This window comes from Schistocerca piceifrons, chromosome 1 (assembly GCF_021461385.2).
Source record: "Schistocerca piceifrons isolate TAMUIC-IGC-003096 chromosome 1, iqSchPice1.1, whole genome shotgun sequence".
Lineage (NCBI taxonomy): Eukaryota > Metazoa > Arthropoda > Insecta > Orthoptera > Acrididae > Schistocerca > Schistocerca piceifrons.
This window is the reverse complement of record NC_060138.1, coordinates 455,143,911-455,165,637: the sequence shown is the minus strand read 5'-3', so window position 1 is coordinate 455,165,637 and position 21,727 is coordinate 455,143,911. Positions and strand designations below refer to the sequence as shown.

At 39.2% G+C, this 21,727-nt stretch overlaps 1 protein-coding gene across 1 annotated transcript in view; it reads left to right on the top strand.

Moving 5' to 3' along the window:
* LOC124712423 (mutS protein homolog 4-like) overlaps window positions 1-21,727 on the top strand; it is a 287,464-nt gene that overhangs the window by 8,610 nt on the left and 257,127 nt on the right. The window contains exon 4 of the mRNA XM_047242719.1: window positions 8,034-8,182. Within this exon, the coding sequence (XP_047098675.1) occupies window positions 8,034-8,182 (149 nt within the window). The remainder of the gene's footprint in view (window positions 1-8,033; window positions 8,183-21,727) is intronic.

Here is a 21,727-nt window from a genome sequence, read left to right as displayed (position 1 = left end):
ACTTTTTTTTAGCAGGTTGGATGATATGCCATATATATCTAAGCTATCAGATGATTTCAGTTGTTTTATGACCCCTTGTACATATCTAGGCGATACTTTGGAGAAGGTTACCATGCTTGTATTTAGTGACTGTCTACCCCAATTTTGGGAGAGTAACTCTGATGGACTAATGTCTGGTTTGACAATTGCGTCTCCTATTTCTCTCACTGAATTAATAAAAAACTCATTGAGTGTTTGTGGTGGGATATTAATTTTGTCTTTTTTAGTATCTCTGGCAGCACTGTTAATTACTTTCCAAGCAGTTTTGCATTTATTGGTGGCATTGTAGGTTTTTTTGGCTTGCAGGATGGCTTTTTTGTATTCATTCCTGCATTCCACATAGGCTGATTTGGCACAGTCAGACTTCATACTATTGTATATGTTGTACAGTAACAAAACTTGTTTCTTTAGGTCTGTCAGCTGTTTAGTGTACCATATATTTTGTCTGTTTTGAGATCTGGATTTGTGGCTGCTGTCCATTATTTTGATTTTCTTTATGGGAATACTATGGTTAAATAGGGTCAAGAATGCATTAAAAAATCTATCAAATATTATTTTGGCTGGCAGATCATTACTTGATGTGTAATGTCCATCGACACTACAATGGCCAAACCAGTCTCTGTCAGCAAGGGAATTACGAAATGTTTTAATTTTATCCTCAGTTATGGGTCTGGTAATCACAACAGTTGGGACAGGTCTGTTTGCATTGCTCCTATTGAGGGGAATTTTACTTGCATAATTTAGAGATACGGAGTCATGGTCAGAGAATGGGAACACTACAACTTCGCATGTGTTTTCAGTGGTCTTGAAGTTTACAAAGATGTTATCTAAACATGCTTTGTTTCTTGTGGGCCTGTTATTAACATGATCTGCAACACTACCCTTACATTTAGTAACATCAAAATCAGCATTCAAATCACCTCCTATTGCAATATCATAATGTAGCCATTTAATATTACTTAATTCACTCAATAGCATGTCCATTTTTTTCTAAAAATATGTTAATGCTTCCCTTTGGTGATCTGTACATGGATACTACTATTAGCTTATGACACACAAGCACAACTCATACCTGCATGAGCACTCTGGTTGCTGTGGCCAGACATAGTCTGCAACTTAACTTCTCCACATGGTGAATAGCAATCTATCTTTTTCATAATGTTGTCGAAACATAAAACAAGAGAGCTACAGTAATGGCATGGAGGATGGCTACAAGCTACCAACATCCTAGCCACCAATGGGTCGTATGCATTTGTTGTCCAATGGCTTTGCAAGGCCTGAATTCAACACCATAAACAAGCATTCCTCCCATGCAGCATCAGTGTCTTGCTTCAAGAAGTCTCTGTCCCTGGGTATAAGCTCCTGATTTGCTGTTATATGCTAATCATCTGCTGCAGTAGCACAGGCAGTTACCTTCCATACAGCCACCTATCCACAGGCGTCTTAACTTTGGACTATCCGTTGATGTTCAAGAACGATGATGTGGGTTGTTGTATTACAAATGAAATGAGTTGGTACAAAAGGAAGACACTTGGCAGACTGAGCAGTTTCATTGCTTTGAACAAGACTGCTGTGAAGACGGATGTATTTGTTGTATAGTTATTTTTAGTGTTATAGTATGAAATATCCTAATACCCAAAAGGATGCTATTGAAAATGAGGTCCTACCTAAACCTAGCACTGTGTGAACATCTAGACTCATCTTCTACTTCTGGAAATCGGAGGGCAAAGCAATATTTGGCATATAAACTCCAAAAGGAAACCAATTCCGAGATATTCTGAACACTTGATGAGACTGTTGTTACAAATATTACTTATGGTACCAAGAACTCTTCCTATAAGACATCTGTACATTAAAACTTCATTTAATAGGATCTTGCTCTCTGCTACAGCTTCCTAATTTGTGCTTAAGGCTGTTAGTGTAGGAGATCCAAGCCAAATAAATGTTTTCCCCAATTACCAATGACTGATGAACTGGTATTGACACGGAAGTTATAGTCACTGATACAATTTGGAAGCTATTGAAGGCTTCAGTGAAAGAGCTAGATGCAAGATTCCAAGCAATTCCACTGTATTACACCTAAACCAAGGAATTCTTTTGAGCTTAATGCCAACATTTGCAGAGATTATGGCCAGTACCTTAGCAACATTGCCATTACGACCGCTTACATGAACGGATAAATGTGAGTAAATAAGCTACTCAACTCACCATATAGTGGAGACTGAGTGGCAGATAGGCACAACAAAAAGACTCACAATTATAGCTTTCGGCCATTAAGGCCTTTGTCAACAATAGACACACACACACACACACACACACACACACACACACACACACACACACACACACACAAGTGCAACTTACACACACGACTGCAGTCTCAGGCAACTGAAACCACACTGCGAATAGCAGCACCAGTGCATGATGGGAATGGTGACTGAGTGGGGGTAAGGAGAAGGGTAGGGTGGGGAGTGGGAGGGATAGTATGGTGGGAGAGGCAGACAGTGAAGTGCTGCAGGTTAGATGGAGGGCTGGGGAGAGGGGGGCAGGGGAAGTAGGAGAAAGGGAGATAAATTAAAAGACTGGGTGTGTTGGTGAAATGAGAGCTGTGTAGTGCTGGAATGGGAACAGGGAAGGGGCTGGATGGATGAGGACAGGGACTAACAAAGTTTGAGGCCAGCAGGACGGTTATGGGACCAGAGGATGTATTACAGGGAAAGTTCCCACTTGTGTAATTCAGAAAAGCTGGTGTAGTGGAAAGGATCCATGTGTATGTATTGTTGACGAAGGTCTTAATGGCCAAAAGCTATAATTGTGAGTCTTTTTGTTATGCCTATATGTGACTCAGCATCTCTGCTATATGGTGAGTAGCAACTTTCTTCTCATAATTTGTTACAGTCCATCCTCGATTTTTCATAGTTTGAGTAAATAAGCCCATTAATTCATATTTAACAATGTGTCACTGTCAGCAGAAAAATGTTGGTGCCAATTTTTGAACAGATAAGGGGGGAGGGAGGGGGGGGGGGGGGGGGGTTAATGCCCCATTGACATTAAAGTCATTAGGATAGAACAGATAAGACCTGTGTGAGATTTTCATACCATTTGCCTGTTAAATGTCAAGTCCATCAAAGTTTGAAGTTCTCTGAAAACTTATTCCCCTAATTTAATCTTGATATCTTCCATGGTGGCTGCGACATTTGCTTGTATTTTCATGTATCCATGTTTTTTTTTTCTTAATGAGTAGTGGTCTCTCCGTAATTCTCTCCAGAGTTTTTATTTTTCTTTTCTATATGCAGACAAACTATTACATCAAAATTTCTATCAATTTACTATCTACTACTAGATACGTGACATTTGTATAGATTATCACACACTTGTTACTGGTATGTTAACTTAAAGTGAATCCTCTGATATGCCATGTACCACAGTTGAAATTCAGGGTGTACATTTCACTTATTATTATGTTCCTCTTACTACTGACATAGAAACATCTGTTTTCATACATTATGAATCATTTATAATGGCATGATCTATCTATTTTTTTGTCCAGTGGACAGTCTAACAGTGAGCCTCCAGTGACTTAGACTATACCAACATTTTCCTTCTTTTAAGAGTTCATTACTTATAATGTGTTGCACTTTACTGCTAATTCACTAGAAATGAAGTCTGATAACAAGGTCAGTAAAATCTCATTTAAGCCGGACAGAAAAATGTATACCATCAGCAGCAGTGTGATGTGGAACAAGACCAATATTACATGCTGTACTGTCAACTAGCTCTGTTTGATTATGGGGAGGGGGAGTGAGAGTGAATGAGAGTGTATAGCATGGTAATTTTCTCAATAACTCAAAAGATGTAACCACACAGATAGTGATACAAAATTTTCCCAGGTTTCCATCTTGCACCACTTAGGGCGTTAGGCTGATTACCACCAGTGTCCCTAAATTGTAAATTCGCCTACTTCTTTATCTAAAAACATAATGTCACGGGCAAAAGCTTACGTATAAATGTATGGTATTTGCAGAGAACCAAGGACATTGGTCAACAGCTAGAATTTCATAGTGCTAGGCACAGAAGCAGGTTTATAATGTGTTTGTTGCCAACAGATTAATTACTAGTACATACGTTACAAAATCTCTTTATTATATAGCTTTGAAAAATTTACAGTAGCTTGCAGGTCTCAAAGGTACAAGGGTGTGCTGTTAAGCAATGCCTCCAAATGTTTTATGGGAAAACTCTTGAAGCTTTTTAAATGAAACAAACATTATTGACATTCTATATCTTTATTCTTCATGTCTACACATTTGCTGCCCTCTGCCACTAGAGGACTCTGAATTGTAGCATGTAACATGTAAGTGTGTAATGTAACTATGTTGATGTATGAGAAACAGCATGTTGTTATTGAGTTTCAAATTCACAGAGTTCATCCACACATGAAACACCATCTCACTCAGTGTGACAGTGCCACACCACACACAGTCATTGCAACATCTGCGACATTGTGACCTCAGGTCCTTCTGTTCACGATTTGGATTGTCTCTCTCTTTGCTCTTCACCTGCTGATGCCATTGTGATGAAGGTTTCAACTTTGCACTTCATTGTCTACAGTCGTTGCTTTGGTCTCGTCCTTGTCTGTGCCATGACCATAGACAGTCATCTGTGTTTAGCCTCACTAGTGCTTGGTGTCATGTTCCCTTCTGTAGCAGCCCTTCTGCCTTGTGGCCGCAGGTGTTTCCCTCCTGGGCTTTGATGTGTGCGCTGGTATCTGGCTACTTGCAGATACAGCAACTGTAGCAATTTTTAACATGTGTTTTATGCTAATGTATTAACTGACTAGTTCTCCTTTATACTGAGATTCATTTATCACAATCCAGAAGGAAGTGAATGAAGGGGCCTGGTTGTTTGATATAACTTGATTCACAAACAATAGAAATTATTGCTATACATTTCAGCAGAGTCTGACCTGAAAATGTTGTTTTGATTATGAATGGAAACAACAATGAAGGTTGCCATGAAGTCATGTAAACATCACACTCCTTTAGGAAGCCATTAAAAGGTTCTTGACCAGATTATTTAACTAGCTCACAGTGTGAGTACTGAAATCTAGGAAACTTATTAGTTGTTTTTGAAAATACTTGATTCTACAGCTGACAGCCTAGTTGCATTGAGAATGATAATGCAGAATACTTAAATGTGAAGCTGCTATATGAAAGATGTTTTCTTCAGTAAAAAATGCATTGTTACTTTTTTTACTTTCTTGAAGATCTCCCCATCCCCATTCCCCCCTCCATCCTTCCAAAGTAGTTTTATGTAAATGACTTCCAGTTTTGCTATAATGTATTGTTCACAGCACTGTTCTTACAGTCTTTTGTCTATGATTTCCTTGATGGGTGGGATCCAAGCCACCCCTTATTTTTTAAACATGTCATTAAAATTCCAACAATATATGTAGCTCTTAATGTGTATGACAGCGCTCATGGTTAGTCAAGATAGAAATTGTTGTTGAACAGATGCACCTAGATAAATATAAACAGTATCACATTACTATAGGCTTGATCTGATTAAAGGAGGAGTTACTATGTATAGAACAAAGTTGAATTGAGTCATAGGCCATAAAACCCTTGCGAGTACTGCACTGAACACTTCTTTAAGTGCTGTTTTTCAGCAGTATAAGTAGAAACAAACATAGTAGTTGTTCTGAAGTGTACAGATCATAAATGGGAAATGTTTTAAACTTTCAGAGTATTTAGACTTGACATAAATAATTGTCCACTGATTGTATACAGTGGTTTCAATGTTGATTACATCCAAATAGTTGTGGACAAAGGCACCTGGAATCACTGATGTCTCTAATTTTGCTCTGATACTTGCAATAACATTTCCAACAAGAATAGGGCATAGTGCCATAACAATTAACAATTTATTTATAAATCCAACTATATTTCATGAAACAGATGGGAGTCTCATAATATGTCATTTTCTGACCATTATAATCAAGTGGCAGAAATTAAATTTACAAAAAATCAGGTTTAAACTCAGAAGGGAAAAGTAAGATTTCACAGCATTGTAAATACTGCCTCAGATACACTATTCAATGAGAATTTACTTAATGAAAAATGGGGAGAAGTTTACCAAGGACACACAATAGATGAAAAATTTATTTCTCTCATAGAAGTTTTCTTACATTAATATGAATCCAGTTTTTCTTCACAATGGCACGGGCACAGTTATATTGGCAGGTGAGAGAAAGGGAAGCTAACATCTGAGATTAAAATGTCGTGTGCTAGGAGGAAAGTGCTTAATTTATAGCAGGTGAATAACTTTAATCAAGACTCACAAATTAACTACAATCTGTCATGTAAAAATCTTCACTGTGTCAACAAAAAGAAAAAAAAGTACTACACACAAAAATTCATGATTCCAATAACAAAGTAATGACAGTTTGGATCATTATTGGACATGAAACGAAGAAACCTGATGAAGCAAATGCTATTCAACTTCCTAAAGCCAGTAGCTGTGAGACAGATGATATTAAATTCAATTTGTGGGCCACTAAATTCCTAAAAGTAGCTAAAAACACAGGGATATAAATGATCCATTAAAGGCAGGTCTATTAAATTTACTTAAAAAGTCATTGCATATTCTGCCATCAGTCACCAGTTTTGCTAAATCGCCTGTTAAAAGCCTACAAATATCATTAGGTCACTACAGTAGCAACTCTTGTGACTACAGATGCCGTTATACAGTATTCCAATCTAATGCATAGTTGGTAGCCCCCAGCCCTCCCCTGAGTTACCTTTGTAACGAGCCTATAAGTAAAGGTATATTTCATGAAAGACTGAAATAAGAAGCAGTACCATCCATTTATAGAACTGGATGTATGCTAATTACAGACACACTTACATCATTCCATGTTCTCTGAGTTTTTGGCTTTCGTAAAAGCTTCTCTATGGATAAGAATTTATAATATCAGAAAATCACTGCAGTTAGAAGTAAATAAGACAAAGATGTTGGCATTTTCTGTGATATTGCTAACATTTTTGATCATGTAGACCATAAAATTATACTATGGAAAACAAACTGGTATGGCATTAAATGCATTCTGTCTGCAAGGATGGAGGTGCATGTTAGCAACAGAAAATAGATGATCACATTAGAAATGATAGGATAGGAATAAAACTAAATTCAGAGTGGGAAAACCTTAATGTGGTGTTCCACAAGCTTACATCATCAATTTCCTCCTCATCTTGGCCTGCATAAATGATTTACTCTGATTATTGGAGACATCTTCAAAAACTATAAAATGTTCTCTAATGACAGAAATAGCCAAATACACCCATACCAGACACAGCCAGGAGAATAATGAAACAAGATTACACCTGGTTCATGGTTCACATCTAGGAGCATAACCCTTAATTTCACAAAAACTCATGTTATGGAGATCCAGACAAATTATATTCACTTACAGATACCAGAAGTAGAGATCAATGGCCATACACTGGATGGTGCCCCATGTGTGAATTTCCTAAGCAACTGCATCACCCTGTGGATAAGTTAACAAAAAGGCCTCCTTCTGCCTGCTTTGCACATAAAAAAGGTACCTCATTGTGTTGACCTACTGGCAACACCGCTAATATAGTCTTACCATTATATGTATGTAGCTTACATGTGACTGTCTCCCAAGTCTCATCTTTCAGAGATGGGCAGAAATTAATTTTTGGCCATTTTTATGTTTAATTTGTGGATTTTGTTGCTTGATGTGTCGTATCTTTTCAATGGAATGTAAATTGTTTAACCAATTACAATTTTTTTCTGTGCCATAGTGTATTTATGCACTATTCCTTACGCAACTATTATGCTTCGTCTGTGTACTTTATAAGTTGAGAAATCAATGAAAATATTTCTGTTTATATAAGATCTACATGAAAAGAACAGTCGTATTGAGTAATTTTCAATAATAATTTTGGACTTTGTTTTTTGTTCTATTGAAAAAGCAATCTGTGAGGGTCGTGGCTATGCTCGAGGAGAAGTGGGAATTGCAGCACTTGATGTTCGACATCCTCATCTGGTCCTCTGTCAAATAAGTGACAGTCAGAGTTATGTCAGTACACTTACAAAAGTGAATATATTCAATCCTGTTGAAGTAAGTTTTGCTCTAGCTATATACAAAATTTGTATAAATAATATTTTATTTATTTTTGAAATATGGTGTAATGAAACTGTGATAATTCGGACATTTATTACAGAATTAGTGTTTCTGAATTGTGCAACAGCTGTAGTGGTCACTGGTTTTATATCAAAGGGGTCACTAAAAGTGTAGCTCCTTTGAAGGTTTAATATTATATGATGTGTAGAAATACTGAATAACCTGGCATATGTAAGAAGTACATAATAATACTGAATAACATACCACATGTTACAAAGTTTTGGAGCAAAATGCATTTTTGATTTTACACCATACCTTATGATCAGAAGATGGCACTCTGTGAAAATCAAAACAGTAATAAAAACTATGTTCATCCAGTGTGATGAAAACAAGCACAGTACCAGTGAGGGTGGAGTAAAGAGAAAGAGAAATAAAAAATCATATTCATAATCCAATTAAGAACCAGGAGGAAAGCAGAAAAAGTGTGTGGGAAACCTAAAAGAGAGACATAAAGAAACATGTAGATAAAATAGAAATTCAATAAATAATAATACTATTAATCATAAAAAAAAGATTTTGGGGTCTTAATGGGTGTTAAGCTCTTGATAGTACTAGGATGCATGGATATATAGAGGACTACGGTCCCATCTATGGTGTTCAAGGAAACTAGTATTCAGAGGGAAGATCCAAACAGTATGTATGGGGTTTAGTGTTTACTCAGGTGTCTTGAATCATGCTGTAGAGTAAATAGATACTGGGTGGCCACAATATGAACAGTTCTAATGTGTTCATTCAAAGTTCTGCCAGTTTAGTTACAGTCATATTAGTATAAAAAAAGACATGCAGTGAAAACATTTGCTAGTAAATAACATGCATGGCTTCAAATGTTGCTCTGCCTTTGATGTTGTAAGATTTACCATTGGTGGAGCTGGAGTAAGTGGTAATTGGTGGAGACAAGAAACAAGTTTTACAGTGGGAATGACGTGAGAGTTTGAACTGTGTGGTAGGGATAAAGGTAATGGGAGGTCATATGGTTTTACACAAATGTTACAGAGGTTAGATGGGTTACTGTTGGTGATGTGGGAATATTGTCAGAGAGAGATGATCTTATTTCAGGGCTAGACTTGTGAAAGTCTTATCCTTGTTGGTGTACCATAATGAAACATTTGAGGCCTAGGTGGCACTGTGTAAGAAAGGGGGTGCAGCTGAGTTTTTGAAAGTGGGAGCTGTGTTTGTCAGAAAGTAAGTAGAGGAGATAATCTGGGCAACTTGTTTGTAGGTAAGATTTGTAGTAATAGAGGAAGATTTGAACCTTTCAGCTATGTAGTGGAAAACTACATGAAGCCAAACGGGGCTGTTGTTAAAAGGCTATTCTTAGAAAGATGGTACAATGTTGTATTGTAAGCTATCTTCTCAAAAATATTTGAGAATGTGAGAAAAAGAAAAATGAGTCTACAATTAGAGGTCACTTGTGTATCTCCATTTTCTTTATAAATAGTTGTTACTGTTACATTTCAGTCTTTCAGAAAATACATCTTGACTCATCGACTACAGATCAGAGGTTGTTTAGCTGTGGAATATGATAGTATGGCTCTCTTTTTCAATCACTACATCATTGTTGAGACTGAGATAAGTGGTCATGGAATAGAAAATTAATTACAATCACTCAACAGAGGAAAAGCATGTGGATCTGATGGTGTACCTGTAATTGTGTATAGATTATGCAATGAAACACTTCTCCTTACAGTATATACTAATGACTGAAACAAGATTTTTGGTCATAAGTTGTAGTTTCCTCAAGTAATTACATGAGATTATTGCAATTTCTCCCACAAGTCCAACTCATCAATCACAATGTAGGAGATGGGCAAGGGCAGCCTGTAGGGGCAAAGTACAGTGGAGACTGTTTGTGCCCTGAGACCGATTGGTGGTTGTGAAGGTCCTACAGAAACCCTGAAAAGTGATGGTCAGTTGGGTTCTGGTGAAGCTACAATAGGTCCAGCAAGCCAGTAATGGATAATCCTATTGCTTTCATGAATGGAACAAGCTGTGGAAAGAATAGACCAAGAACCTGCGGTGAACATGGATTATCATTTGGAGCAATGAATATTCGGACATTGACAGAGAAGGCTGAGGGAGATATTCGTTGACAGAGAAGGTTGAGGGAGATCGTGGATATGATGGAAAGGGGGAAATTGGATTTGTTTGGGTTGGCAGAAACAAGGTGGAAAGGAGAAGGAAGGAGGGAATTGAGAATAGGCTGTCAATTATATTTGAGGGGATTCCTGATAGAATGAGAAATGGAATGGGAGTAGTAATGACAGAAAAGTTAAAATAAGATGTGAAGAGAATAAGTGACAGGATGATGATAGTAAAAATATCACTGAAGAGACATATGATGGAGATATTACAAGTGTATGCCCCACACGTAGGCTGCACTTCTGCAGAAAAACAAGAATTTTAAGTAGGAATATAGACACAGATGGAGGAAAGAATGTGATTATAATGGGAGTTGAAACAAGCACGTTGGAAGAGAACGACAAGGCTATGAAGTGTGATTGTACCAGAGGGTTGGGGCAATCAAAATGAGGAAGGTAAAAGACTTTTAAATTTCTGCCAAAGGAATGTTTTGTTGGTCAGAAACTGTTGTTTCCAGAAAAAGGAGAGCCACAAGATTACCTGTCACATCAATAATTTCAGTAGAAAGTTGTAGCTGACTATTCAGTATGATTGAGAAATGAATGGGAACATAACAGGTCTCAAGGTAATACCATCAGAGGCCTTGGATAACAACTATCAACTGCTGATCATGAATGTTAATAGGGCTAAAGAAAGGGACAGAAAACCAGGATATGTTTGTAAGGATATAGAAGATGAAGGAAGAAGAGAGTAGGGATGATTGCCTCAGAATATCGAAGAAAAGATATCCGAATGGTAGAGGAATTGGATAGATTTGGGAGGGGTGGGGGGAGGAGGAGTAATGTTCTGTCAACATCAGTGTCATTAGAGTTGGATAGATTTATGAGGACATTAGCTAGTGTGGCAGAAATAGCATGTGGTAAAACAAGCAACAAAAAGAGATGAAAGGAAACACCATGGTGGAAGGAGAGACTGTGGTGAAAGGAAACACCATGGTGGAAGGAAACATCATGGCGGAATTAATAAATGAAAGATATGGTGCAGAAGAAGAATAGATTCTTTAGTGCATGCTTCCTGAAAAGAACAATAGAGACAAGAGAAGAGTACCAGACAAGAAAGGCAGAGGCAAAAAAGAGTGGTGGCAGGGGACAGAAGAAGGTGGGTGGATGGATGTGTGGAGTAGAATGATGGAGGAAGCTAATGCAGATTCAGAAAGGTGCTATATGAGATGGTTAAAAGTAAGAGATGGAATTATATGATGGACTATGTTCAAACAGTGAATAAAAGTGGCCAAGAGCTAGAAAATAAAGAACAACTCAAGATCATGTGGTGAGAATATTTTGAAGAACTTTTGACTCCATACGGACACCTGTGGGAGGAGGAAGAAGAGCAGCATCTTGTGGTACCCGCGTCTTTGCGTGCTTCGGTCTTGTGCCTCCTTCACCAAGGGCACTGGGGTGTCTCTCGCACAAAATCTCTGGCGCACTGTCATGTGTACTGGTCCGGCATCGACTCTGAAATCGCACACATGGTCACTGCCTGCGGCCCTTGTGCATCACAGGCCGCTGCCCCAAAGTCATCTTTGTCACTGTGGCCTTCGCCTGAGAAGCCCTGGCAGCGTATTCATGCTGACTTCACAGGACCTTTTTTAGGACTTATTGGCTTCTCGTTATTGACTCCTATTCTAACTTTCCTTTCATTGTCCGTTGCACGTCGCCTACCACCGCGGCAACCACCAATGCTCTAGCTCGCATTTTATCTTTGGAAGGCCTTCCCTCTACTCTTGTTACTGATAATGGCCCGCAATTTGCCTCTTCCGATTTTGCGGATTTTTGTGCCCGTCACGGTGTCATGCATGTCACGGTCCCTCCGTTCCATCCACAGTCAAACGGTGAGGCTGAGTGACTGGTCCGCACATTTAAGGCTCAGATGACGAAACTCCTGACTTCTGCTGATGATGTGCTTCTCCAATTTCTGGCTTCTTACCGTTTCACCCCCATGGGCGACCACAGCCCGGCTGAGCTCTTACATGGCCAACAGCACCGCATGCTACTTCATCTTCTGCGGCCTTCCACCTCACAGCCGCAGGTGCCTTCGCATGGCCGGTTCACCGCCGACGGCCTTGTATGGGTACAGGGATATGGTAACCGGCCAAACTGGAGTCCTGGCCGCATCTTACGACACCGTGGCCAACGCCTGTATGAAATCCAGACGGACACGGGTGTTGCCGTGCGTCATTCAGACCAGCTTCGGCCTCGTGTGCCGGCAACGCCTGTTCCGGATGCTGCTACACCACCTTCGGCTCTACCTGACACTCAGTATACTGGAATCTCTCATTACTCACAACGCAGTCCTCTCACCATCATATCGGTGCCAGCACAAGAACTGACGCCACCAGGAGACGTGCCCATGCAGGAACCAGATGACCATCATCTTTCGGAGCAACTCAACTCGCCTCCTTCTCCTACAGACACGGACACATCGCCCATGTCTCCTGTTATAACAACCGGACTTGCTGCAATGGGCAGATTGGTGCACCGGGTCCCAACAGATTCGACCCCCACGTCTCCTGTCATCTCAACCCGTTATCATCGGGGACACTTCCATCCGTATGGGAAGCCTCCTCCTCGAGACTTTACGGCCACTCAAACAACACCTATGGACATTAGCAATCTACAGGCCACCTCCTTCAAGACCTGTGCAAAAAATTCAAAGGGGCGAAAAGTGTTGTTACTCACCAATCTTTCAAAGTGCCGCCGCGCAGTTACGCTCGTCCTCTACATGCGGCACTGTGTGCAGGTTCGACCCCCACGTCTCGTGTCATCTCGACCCGTTATCATCGGGGACACTTCCATCCGTACGGGAAGCCTCCTCCTCGAGACTTTACGGCCAGTCAAACATCACCTATGGACGTTAGCAATCTACAGGCCACCTCCATCAAGACCTGTGCAAAAAATTCAAAGGGGGGAAAAGTGTTCTGACTCACCGATCTTTCAAAGTGCTGCCACGCAGTTACGCGCGTCCTCTACATGCGACGCTGTCTGCCAGCCATGCAGCAGCAGTGCCACCTAGGCGGCCAGCCAGCCAGCGGCCACTAGACTTGGACTCAGTTATGATTTGACTGTTAAAGTGTACACACATCTTACTCTGTTTACTTGATCTGTGACTTTCATGTATTGCGTCTCCCTTGAAATATATTTGTTCAACTTGAAGTTATTACATAAACTTTCTTACATTATTTATAATAATAATTTGCACAAAGAATGTGTGAGAATACTGAAAATCTTGTATGACTGTGCTGTAGCTTAGGTAGCGTAGGTGGGCCAGTTTGAGGTAGTTTCCTGAACTGATAGACCACAAATGTCCTATATCAAATTGGTTGTCTCATTTTCCTATGTACTACTGTGGTACATTGCGAACACTGACAGTGTTTGACTAATACAGAAAATAAATAACCATGTGCATTAAATGTGTTCTATCTCGCAAATCATTTGGAATAGGGTATCTGTACATATATGAAGTTTTCCATTCAGAATCACTAATACTATCATCCCTTAAAGCATGTACTTTTCCTGCTGACTTACCTTGTAGAATGATTAGTGTAAACTGAAAATCAAGACCTGATAAAAAATATATGTCCATACAATTAAATCATAACATTTATGAAAGAGATGTACCATATACTTCAAAAGGTGAATCTCAGTCTGTTACACTCCCTCCTCAAATTTCGTACATACAATTTATTGATATTGTGGCAGTACGTCCATGGAACAAGAAAGGGTGGGGAGGGGGGGGGGGTGACATTTTTACGTGTCAAAATTGTGTAGACACTGATTTAACTGACTCACCATGAGTCTATATTTGTTACAAGTGTCCCTGTAAACAGTAACTGTCTGTACTGTTTGCCAGACTGTATTACGTTATACGTAACCCATTAAAATAAAAATAATATTTTAATAATTTTCGTTTTCTTTCTTGTCTCTGGGACCAATCATCCATTTCAATCTCTTTTGCTAGAATCTTGCTTAAATTCCACACCACAGGTATCTTTCCTCATACAAATAATAAATTATAATTAATGTTGAATCAAACCCAGGGCATAAAAGATACAATATTCATCAACAATCTGTAAATGTCAGGTAGATAGATAATATACATAATCAGAAATGTCTCTTTATGTTTTGTCGTATTGAGAAACATGATAATTGAAAATGTGTTCACAACCTATAGGTATATATCAATAAACATACAAATGTAAGTGCAGTGTAAATAGAATAAGTTCAATGTCCTTGGTAAGCAATCTATCAGATTCTTTTCCATAATTACTAGTCTAACCTAATCATGCAACAGGAAATCCAGGATGGATAATTGCTAGCCTAAACTAGTCATGCAGTGGAAAACCCAGTGGAAAATAACAATATGCCAAAGATAAATTTGCTACTCATGACATAGAGGAGGTGCTGAACCACAGACAGGCACAGTGGAAAAAAATGCTTGAAATATTCAGCTTCTGGACTACGTCCTTCATCATACATAGAAAACTCTCATACATTCGCACAAGCACAACTCACACACATGACGATTGTTGTCTCCGGGCCCCAAGGCCCAACTGCATCTGCATCTTAGGTGAACAGGAATCTATCTGAGATGTGTATTTGCAGCTATGTTGGTAGACCACACAGCTGCTTTCACAGGTGGTGCTGCCTTAGGCGGGATAGCAGTTGCCTCTGACAGAAATGTACTAGGTAGTAGTGAAAGAATTTATATGCCAGATCATGCATCTATGTCTATTGCAGGGATATGAGGCACAACTGAAGGTGTTGGGAGTAGGAGTGGAGGAGGAGTGACAAGGATCTTGTGTAGATTAGTTGGTTGGCAGAATACTATTGTGGGACGGATATTTCTCATTTCAGAGCATGATGAGAGTTAGTTGAAACCCTGACAAAGAATATGATTCAGTTCGCTCCAGTCATGAGAGGAGTGCTCCTTTGTGGCTGGAAAGTGGGTTTCTGTGGGATGCTAGGTGACTGAGCGGGCAAGACATGAGACGTCTATTTCTGGACAAGGTTGGGAGAGTAATTTTGGTCAGTGAAGGTCTCAGTGATGATACCCTTGGCTTAATTAGAAAAGGGTTACTCATCGCTACAGATGCAATGACCACAGGTTGTTAGGCTATGGAAAGACTTTTTGGAGTGGAATGGGTTGTAGCTATGGAAGTGGAGTTACTGTTGGTGGTTGGTAAGTCTCATGTGGACAGAGGTACTGTTGTAGTCATTTTTGAGATGGAGGTTGACATCAAGTAAGATGGCTTGTTGGATCTCAGGAGGACCATGTGAAGCTAGTGGGGGAGAAGATGTTGAGGTTCTGGAGGAATGGGGATAGGGTGTCCTCACCTTTGGTCCAGATCATGAAGATGTCAGCAGTTAATCTGAACCAGATTATGTGTTTGGGATTCTGGGTGGTTAAGATGGATTCCTCTAGGTGGCCCATAAATAGGTTAGTATTGGATTGTTTGTAAGTGACGCCTTCAAAAAAGAAGTAACTGAAATGAGGATATAGTTGGTCATGCTGACAAGGAAGGAAGTTGTAGGTTTCAAGACAGTTGGGCACTGTGAAAGAGAATGTTCAATAGTAGCAAGGCCATGGGCAATGAGGACAATAGTGTAAAGAGAGTGACACCAACAATGATGAGCAGGGTGGTGCAGGTACAAGAAATGTCAAGTCCAAAGAGGAAGTAGGTGACAGGTAATAATCTGGAGGTGTTAGTTCACAAGTGCAGAGATTTAGTTAGGGCACAGTAATCGCCCAAAATGTGGCATCATGGGTGGATGGGTTTACGTACTTTGTAGAAGATAGATGTGTGGGGAATGGTAGGGATGAGGAGAGAATTAGACTCAGGAGAGAAGTTTGGGATGGATCTAAGGACTTGAAGAAGGACTGAAGATGCTGATGGCTTTCAGGAATGGGGTCACTATGGCAGCGCTTGTCAATGGACTTGCCTGACAGCTGACAGAGTCCCTCTGCCAGATAATCCCTGTGATTCATAACCACAGTGTGGAGCCTTTTTTGGCAAGTGGGATGGTAAGTTTGGGATCAGTTTTTAGGTGCAGGATTTCAGTTCTATCGGTGGATGTAAGGCTGGTTTCCATGTTAAGGAATTTGGGGAATGATGGTGAGGTAAAGTTCAAGGTCAGGAAATTTTTGAAAGTTGTCAGGGGATGATTTTAGGGACGTGACAAGTGGGAGGGGGGACGGTTGGATCATGTTTAGATGGAGTAATAGAGTGAGTCAAGCAGATTTCAATATTTGTTTTTGAGTGTGATTTATAGGGTTAGTGACTAAAAAGCGTTTCCACTGTAGTGAATTGAACAAGGAGAAAAGGTCTTTAATAAGCCCAGTGTTATTGAATTTGGGAGTGGGACAAAAGGTGAAGCTTATGGAAAGTATTGATTTGCAGGTGACTGAGGCTTTTGAAGGAGAGGTTCATAACTGTGTTGTGGGTCTGTTTAGGTTCTGGGTTCTGTGGACTGGTGAGAGGGAGAGTCTGATGGTGTGGTAAATGTAATGCATATGTGACGCAGGATTTGGCAGCTGTGAGTGGATGTGAAGCAAGTTTTATGGAGACTGTTGTACTGGCGGTGATAATGGTATTGTTATTCCAAGCCAGGTTTATGAATGGTGTTGTGCACACTGCTCATTTTTGCATCATTTCAATAAAAGAATCACTCAAATGGCCTATGGACTTGTAACGAATTAAGTCCAAATTCCTGGAGGGTTAGGGTTTTGATCTGTGAAATGGAATGCAGGAATTCGGGATTGCAGAGCAGAAGGACCTTACGGATGGAGAAGAGTTATTGCAAAGAAATCTGGGCCTGATTTATATGGTTTTGCAAGACTAGGCTGGTGAGAGCTATGGTATGATGGAATTTGAATAGAAAGAGCTCACTGTGAGAATAGGGGCTGCAGCTGGAGGTGAGCAATTTGAAGGTCAAACTGTTTGGGTGGATTCTGTGAAGGAGGCACCTAGACAGGAACAATATGCAAGTCTTGGTTCTGGCTAGGTATAAGGAAGCTCCTGTGAATTGGCACAGATGGAAAGAGCAAAGATCTGTAGTCGAGCATAAAAAAAAAAAAACGTAAAAAATATATGGCAAAATCACAAAAAAATACAAAACGCATGAAGTATAATGAAATGAGAGGAAACCTGAGTAAGTAGGAGCTTTAGTGAAAAACAAAATTGAAATACAATTGATGTGAAAACAGGAAGAGACCAAAACGAAAAAATAAATAAAAATGCAATAATAGAGTGGGTGCAGGTCAGTGAGTGGATGTATGTGAAGAGAGGGGTCAACAGGTTTTATTGGACTAGGTGAGATCAGTAAGTCAATAAAGTGTGTGCATCAATAAGGAAAAAGAGGGAGGCAGGCTGTAAGGTATGAGGTACAAGAAAGTACACGAGGTACAGGAAAATGTGCAAAAATATGTCAGGTGAAGGGAGTTGATGAAATCAGCCTGAAGGTCCAGGAATAATTGTATCACTACACCTACAATCCATGCTAGCTTATAACTGTGTGTTGTGTGCTGATGAGACCATTGATACAGGGTAGCTCAGAAGTCAGAGATTCACAAGGTGTGTGGTAAGCAGTGGGCAGTGTGTTCAGGTTGAAAGATGACAATAAAACAAGGAAAAAAGTATGGGCACTAAGTAATGTAATGTGATACAGAATAGTAAGAAGGAGAATCAGCACTGGGTTGCGTATGGAAGGAAGCCATTAAGTAAAATCAGACACTGAAAAATCCAGGATGGAATAACAATATGGAAAGGATAGATTGCTACTCACCCATAGTGAGGCATTGAGTTGCAAACATGCACAAATGGAAAAGAATGCTTGAAATATTCAGTTTTTGGTCTAAGTCCTTCATGAGTCACAGAAAACTCACAGAAGCACCTCTCTCACACAGGTGATCACTATCTTCTGGCTGCTAAGGCCTGACTGTGACTGCATTTGAGGTGAGCAGCATTCTAACTGGGATGGATATAAGGGCTACAGAAGAGACATAGGGTGAGGAGGGGGGAGAGACATGGGCTGGGGAGGGGGAGAGATACCAGGGTTGTGGTGTGTATAGGATAGGGCATTTGAGAGTGTTTCAGGGATGTGGTTGGGATAGGATAGGGCTTTAAGGTACAGCATCAGTGGCTGTGTTAGGGGGAAGGGCAGGGGAGAAGAATAGTTGAGAAGGGGAAAAGACTGTGTAGGTGCACTGGCGGAAAAAAGGGGAGTGTAGTATTGGAGTGGGAGCAGGGTAGAGGATAGGCAGGGGGAGGACAGGGAGTAGTGAAGGTTGAGGCCAGGGGTGTTATGGAAATGAATATGTTGCAAGGAGACTTCCCACTTACACAATCAGAAGAGCTGGTGCCCATGGGAAGGATCCAAATAGTGCAAGCTGTGAAACAATCATTCAAATGACACATATTGTTATTAAACATACTGGAATAGGCCTTTTTGAAACGTTTATGGTAATTTAAAGTTCTTCACCTTTACTACTGGTATGCTGCTCCAGATAACTTAATTCTTTGCCGGGCAATGTAATTTCCACATTCTGGATGATAACGTTCTTTATTATAATGGAAAATAACGCTCCATTTTATTATTCTGGAAATGTGACCATGCTCTGAAGCATTGTACCTTCACCAGAATAAGTTCCTATTTTTATGTTCTTGCAGCCTGATTGTCTTACATTTATGATATATTTTTTATGCCTTTGCAAACACTAAGGGTTTAACCAACCCATGTTCTTATCCTTCCTTTCAATAAAAATGTGAAACTCAGTGTACACTTTCATTTGCTGCACATTTTGGTTTCTCCCACTTACCACATCTGCATTTGTTGCTTCAAGTTCCATATGAAGTATGATATCTAACTAGAAAATCTGTCCTGTCTTTCTGAATGCATTCATATCATTTTATCAGATTTACTTCTTTGCTGCTTATTTTCACTGTAATCCATCCATTACTCTATGGGGTCTTCCCAGGACCTGTCATCTCAGTGGCTTTATTAACTTATCGTGGAATATTGTCATCTTATCTCATAGTATTTAAAGCACCCACTATCACTGTATTTAGTTATATCATTGGTACTCGACAGTTATTGCTGTCAGATATGAATCCAGGGTTCATATCTTTGGGGATTTGTGTGTGTGTGTGTGTGTGTGTGTGTGTGTGTGTGTGTGTGTGTGTGTGTGTGTCTCTGGGGGGGGGGGGGGGGGGAGGTGTCAGTTTGTCTTTGGCTAAATATAACTTGTCTTTGCCCTCACTTTCAATGTGCCATAAATGTTTATGATTTTAATAATAGTAATAATAATAATAATAACAGTAAGTAGAGAATATTTTAGTATAATAATAATAAATTGTTTAATTATTATAAAATATATTAAACATTTAATAACAATAATAATTTGTTACTGTCAGTGCTTAGTACATCACTGTAGATAACATCCAAGAAATTGCAATTTAGAGAAATGCAGCACTTGAAAAGCATTCATCCAAAAATTTTAGAAGTGCATGTGTCATGCATTTGGTTTAAGAACTATAAAAGCAACGACATCATAATTTATACACTATAAAATCAAAGTGTGAACTCACAGTTATCAGAATTTCATATAGCACTGTGATTGTAAACATAAGTTTGCAGACAGTTGCTATGCAAGCATATAACTCAGAGTAATGCCTGATATCTGTAAAAATATAAACATTTTTACTACTTTTTTTAGAAAAGTGAGTGAGTGAGTAATGATGCTGATGATGTCCCCTGGTATTCACCCCTGATTGCTTTTGAGTCCACTACAATTCATATTTTCACTGTACATTTTCACCATTCCACATGTATATATATTATCAAGAATGTTTAGTGACTCATTTGCTCAACAGCTGAAAAGTATTGCTATCTCTAATGACAGTGCACAGAAGAATTTTAGATATTTCTCATGATTTACCTGAGCAATGAAAAGATAAATTAAGTAACAACTATTCTGCACTTCAGGTGGATGAAACACCTGTCATTCACAATAGTGCTCATTTGACTATTTATGTTTATTTCATTGATGAGCTTAACGTTCGAGAGAAAACGCTTTTCTGTTACCTGATACTGAAAAAAGCTGAAACTCTCAGCAGTGGATTCCACTGCTTGCCTATATTTCCACTTGATGTTCCTCCTGTGAAATTATGGCAGGTTGCTCTGTGTATTACGTTTGTGAGTGTGGGTCTACAATTGCACTATTCTGACCTGCTGGTACAACTTTATTAAGATCTGCAGTTCCATCTGATTAGACATGTGCTTCAATTTAGCAAAGAGCCTTTATATGGTTTTTAAAATATTGGAAAAGAAAAAGCTCTCTGCTTGTCCATCTAATTAATATGTGATTCAGAGCCATTTAATTGTTTTTAATATGCTGTAAAAGGAAAATTTTAAGATAATATGAAGATGCCTCATGAAGGTGAAATGCATTGTTAATAAAAAAAAAAAAAAAGTCGGTACCAAGACTGCTTTTAATTCAAGAACCTTTTTTTTTTTTTTTTTAATCAAGACAGGACATCATGGAATAGGTGCATTGAAGTATGCACAGATGGAGCTCACTCAATGTCTGGAATTCATGTTGGATTGCAAGCAAAAGTTGAATGTGTAGCTCCTGATGCAGTATGGACGCACTGCATGATACACTAGGAGGTTCTGGCTGCTAAAGAACTTAGCCTATACCTTCATGAAGTGCAGCAAACAGTTACAGAAACAGTTAATATTAAAAGGCAAAATCTATAAATTCAAGGCTTTTTAATGTGCTTTGTGAGAAGATAAACCTTGAACACATTCAACTGCTCTTTTTTTTAGTAATGCTTGATAACTTTCAAGGGGTAAAGTATGAAAAAGAATGTTTGAACTGGGAATGAAGTATTCTGTTTCTTAAAGAAGAAAAGTCTCTCAGGAATGTTCTCAACACTTCACTTCAAGATAATCATGTAACTGTACTATCTTGGAATGAAAAAGTAGAGACATTCATTAAGAAATTAGAGTTGTGGCACAACCAAATAGAAAGTAGTTTGCCAAGTATGTTCCTTACTCTAGTGTCACTGCTAGGAGATACAGATAATTTGGTGATAAAACCTTGTCTCCTTTATCATCTGGCAACACTAAACGTTCACTTCAAAAAGTATTTCAGCAATGATTTTGATAAATTTAATTGGATTAAAAGTCCATTCACAAATGTTCCTGGACCACCATGTCTAAATATAAAAGAACAAGAGCATTTTATTAATCTCATTTGTGATACTTCATTGAAGAGTAAATTTAATAAATGATTGTAAGAGCAGTAAAAATTTGAATTACAGAATTCATTGGAAGGGATGAGCTT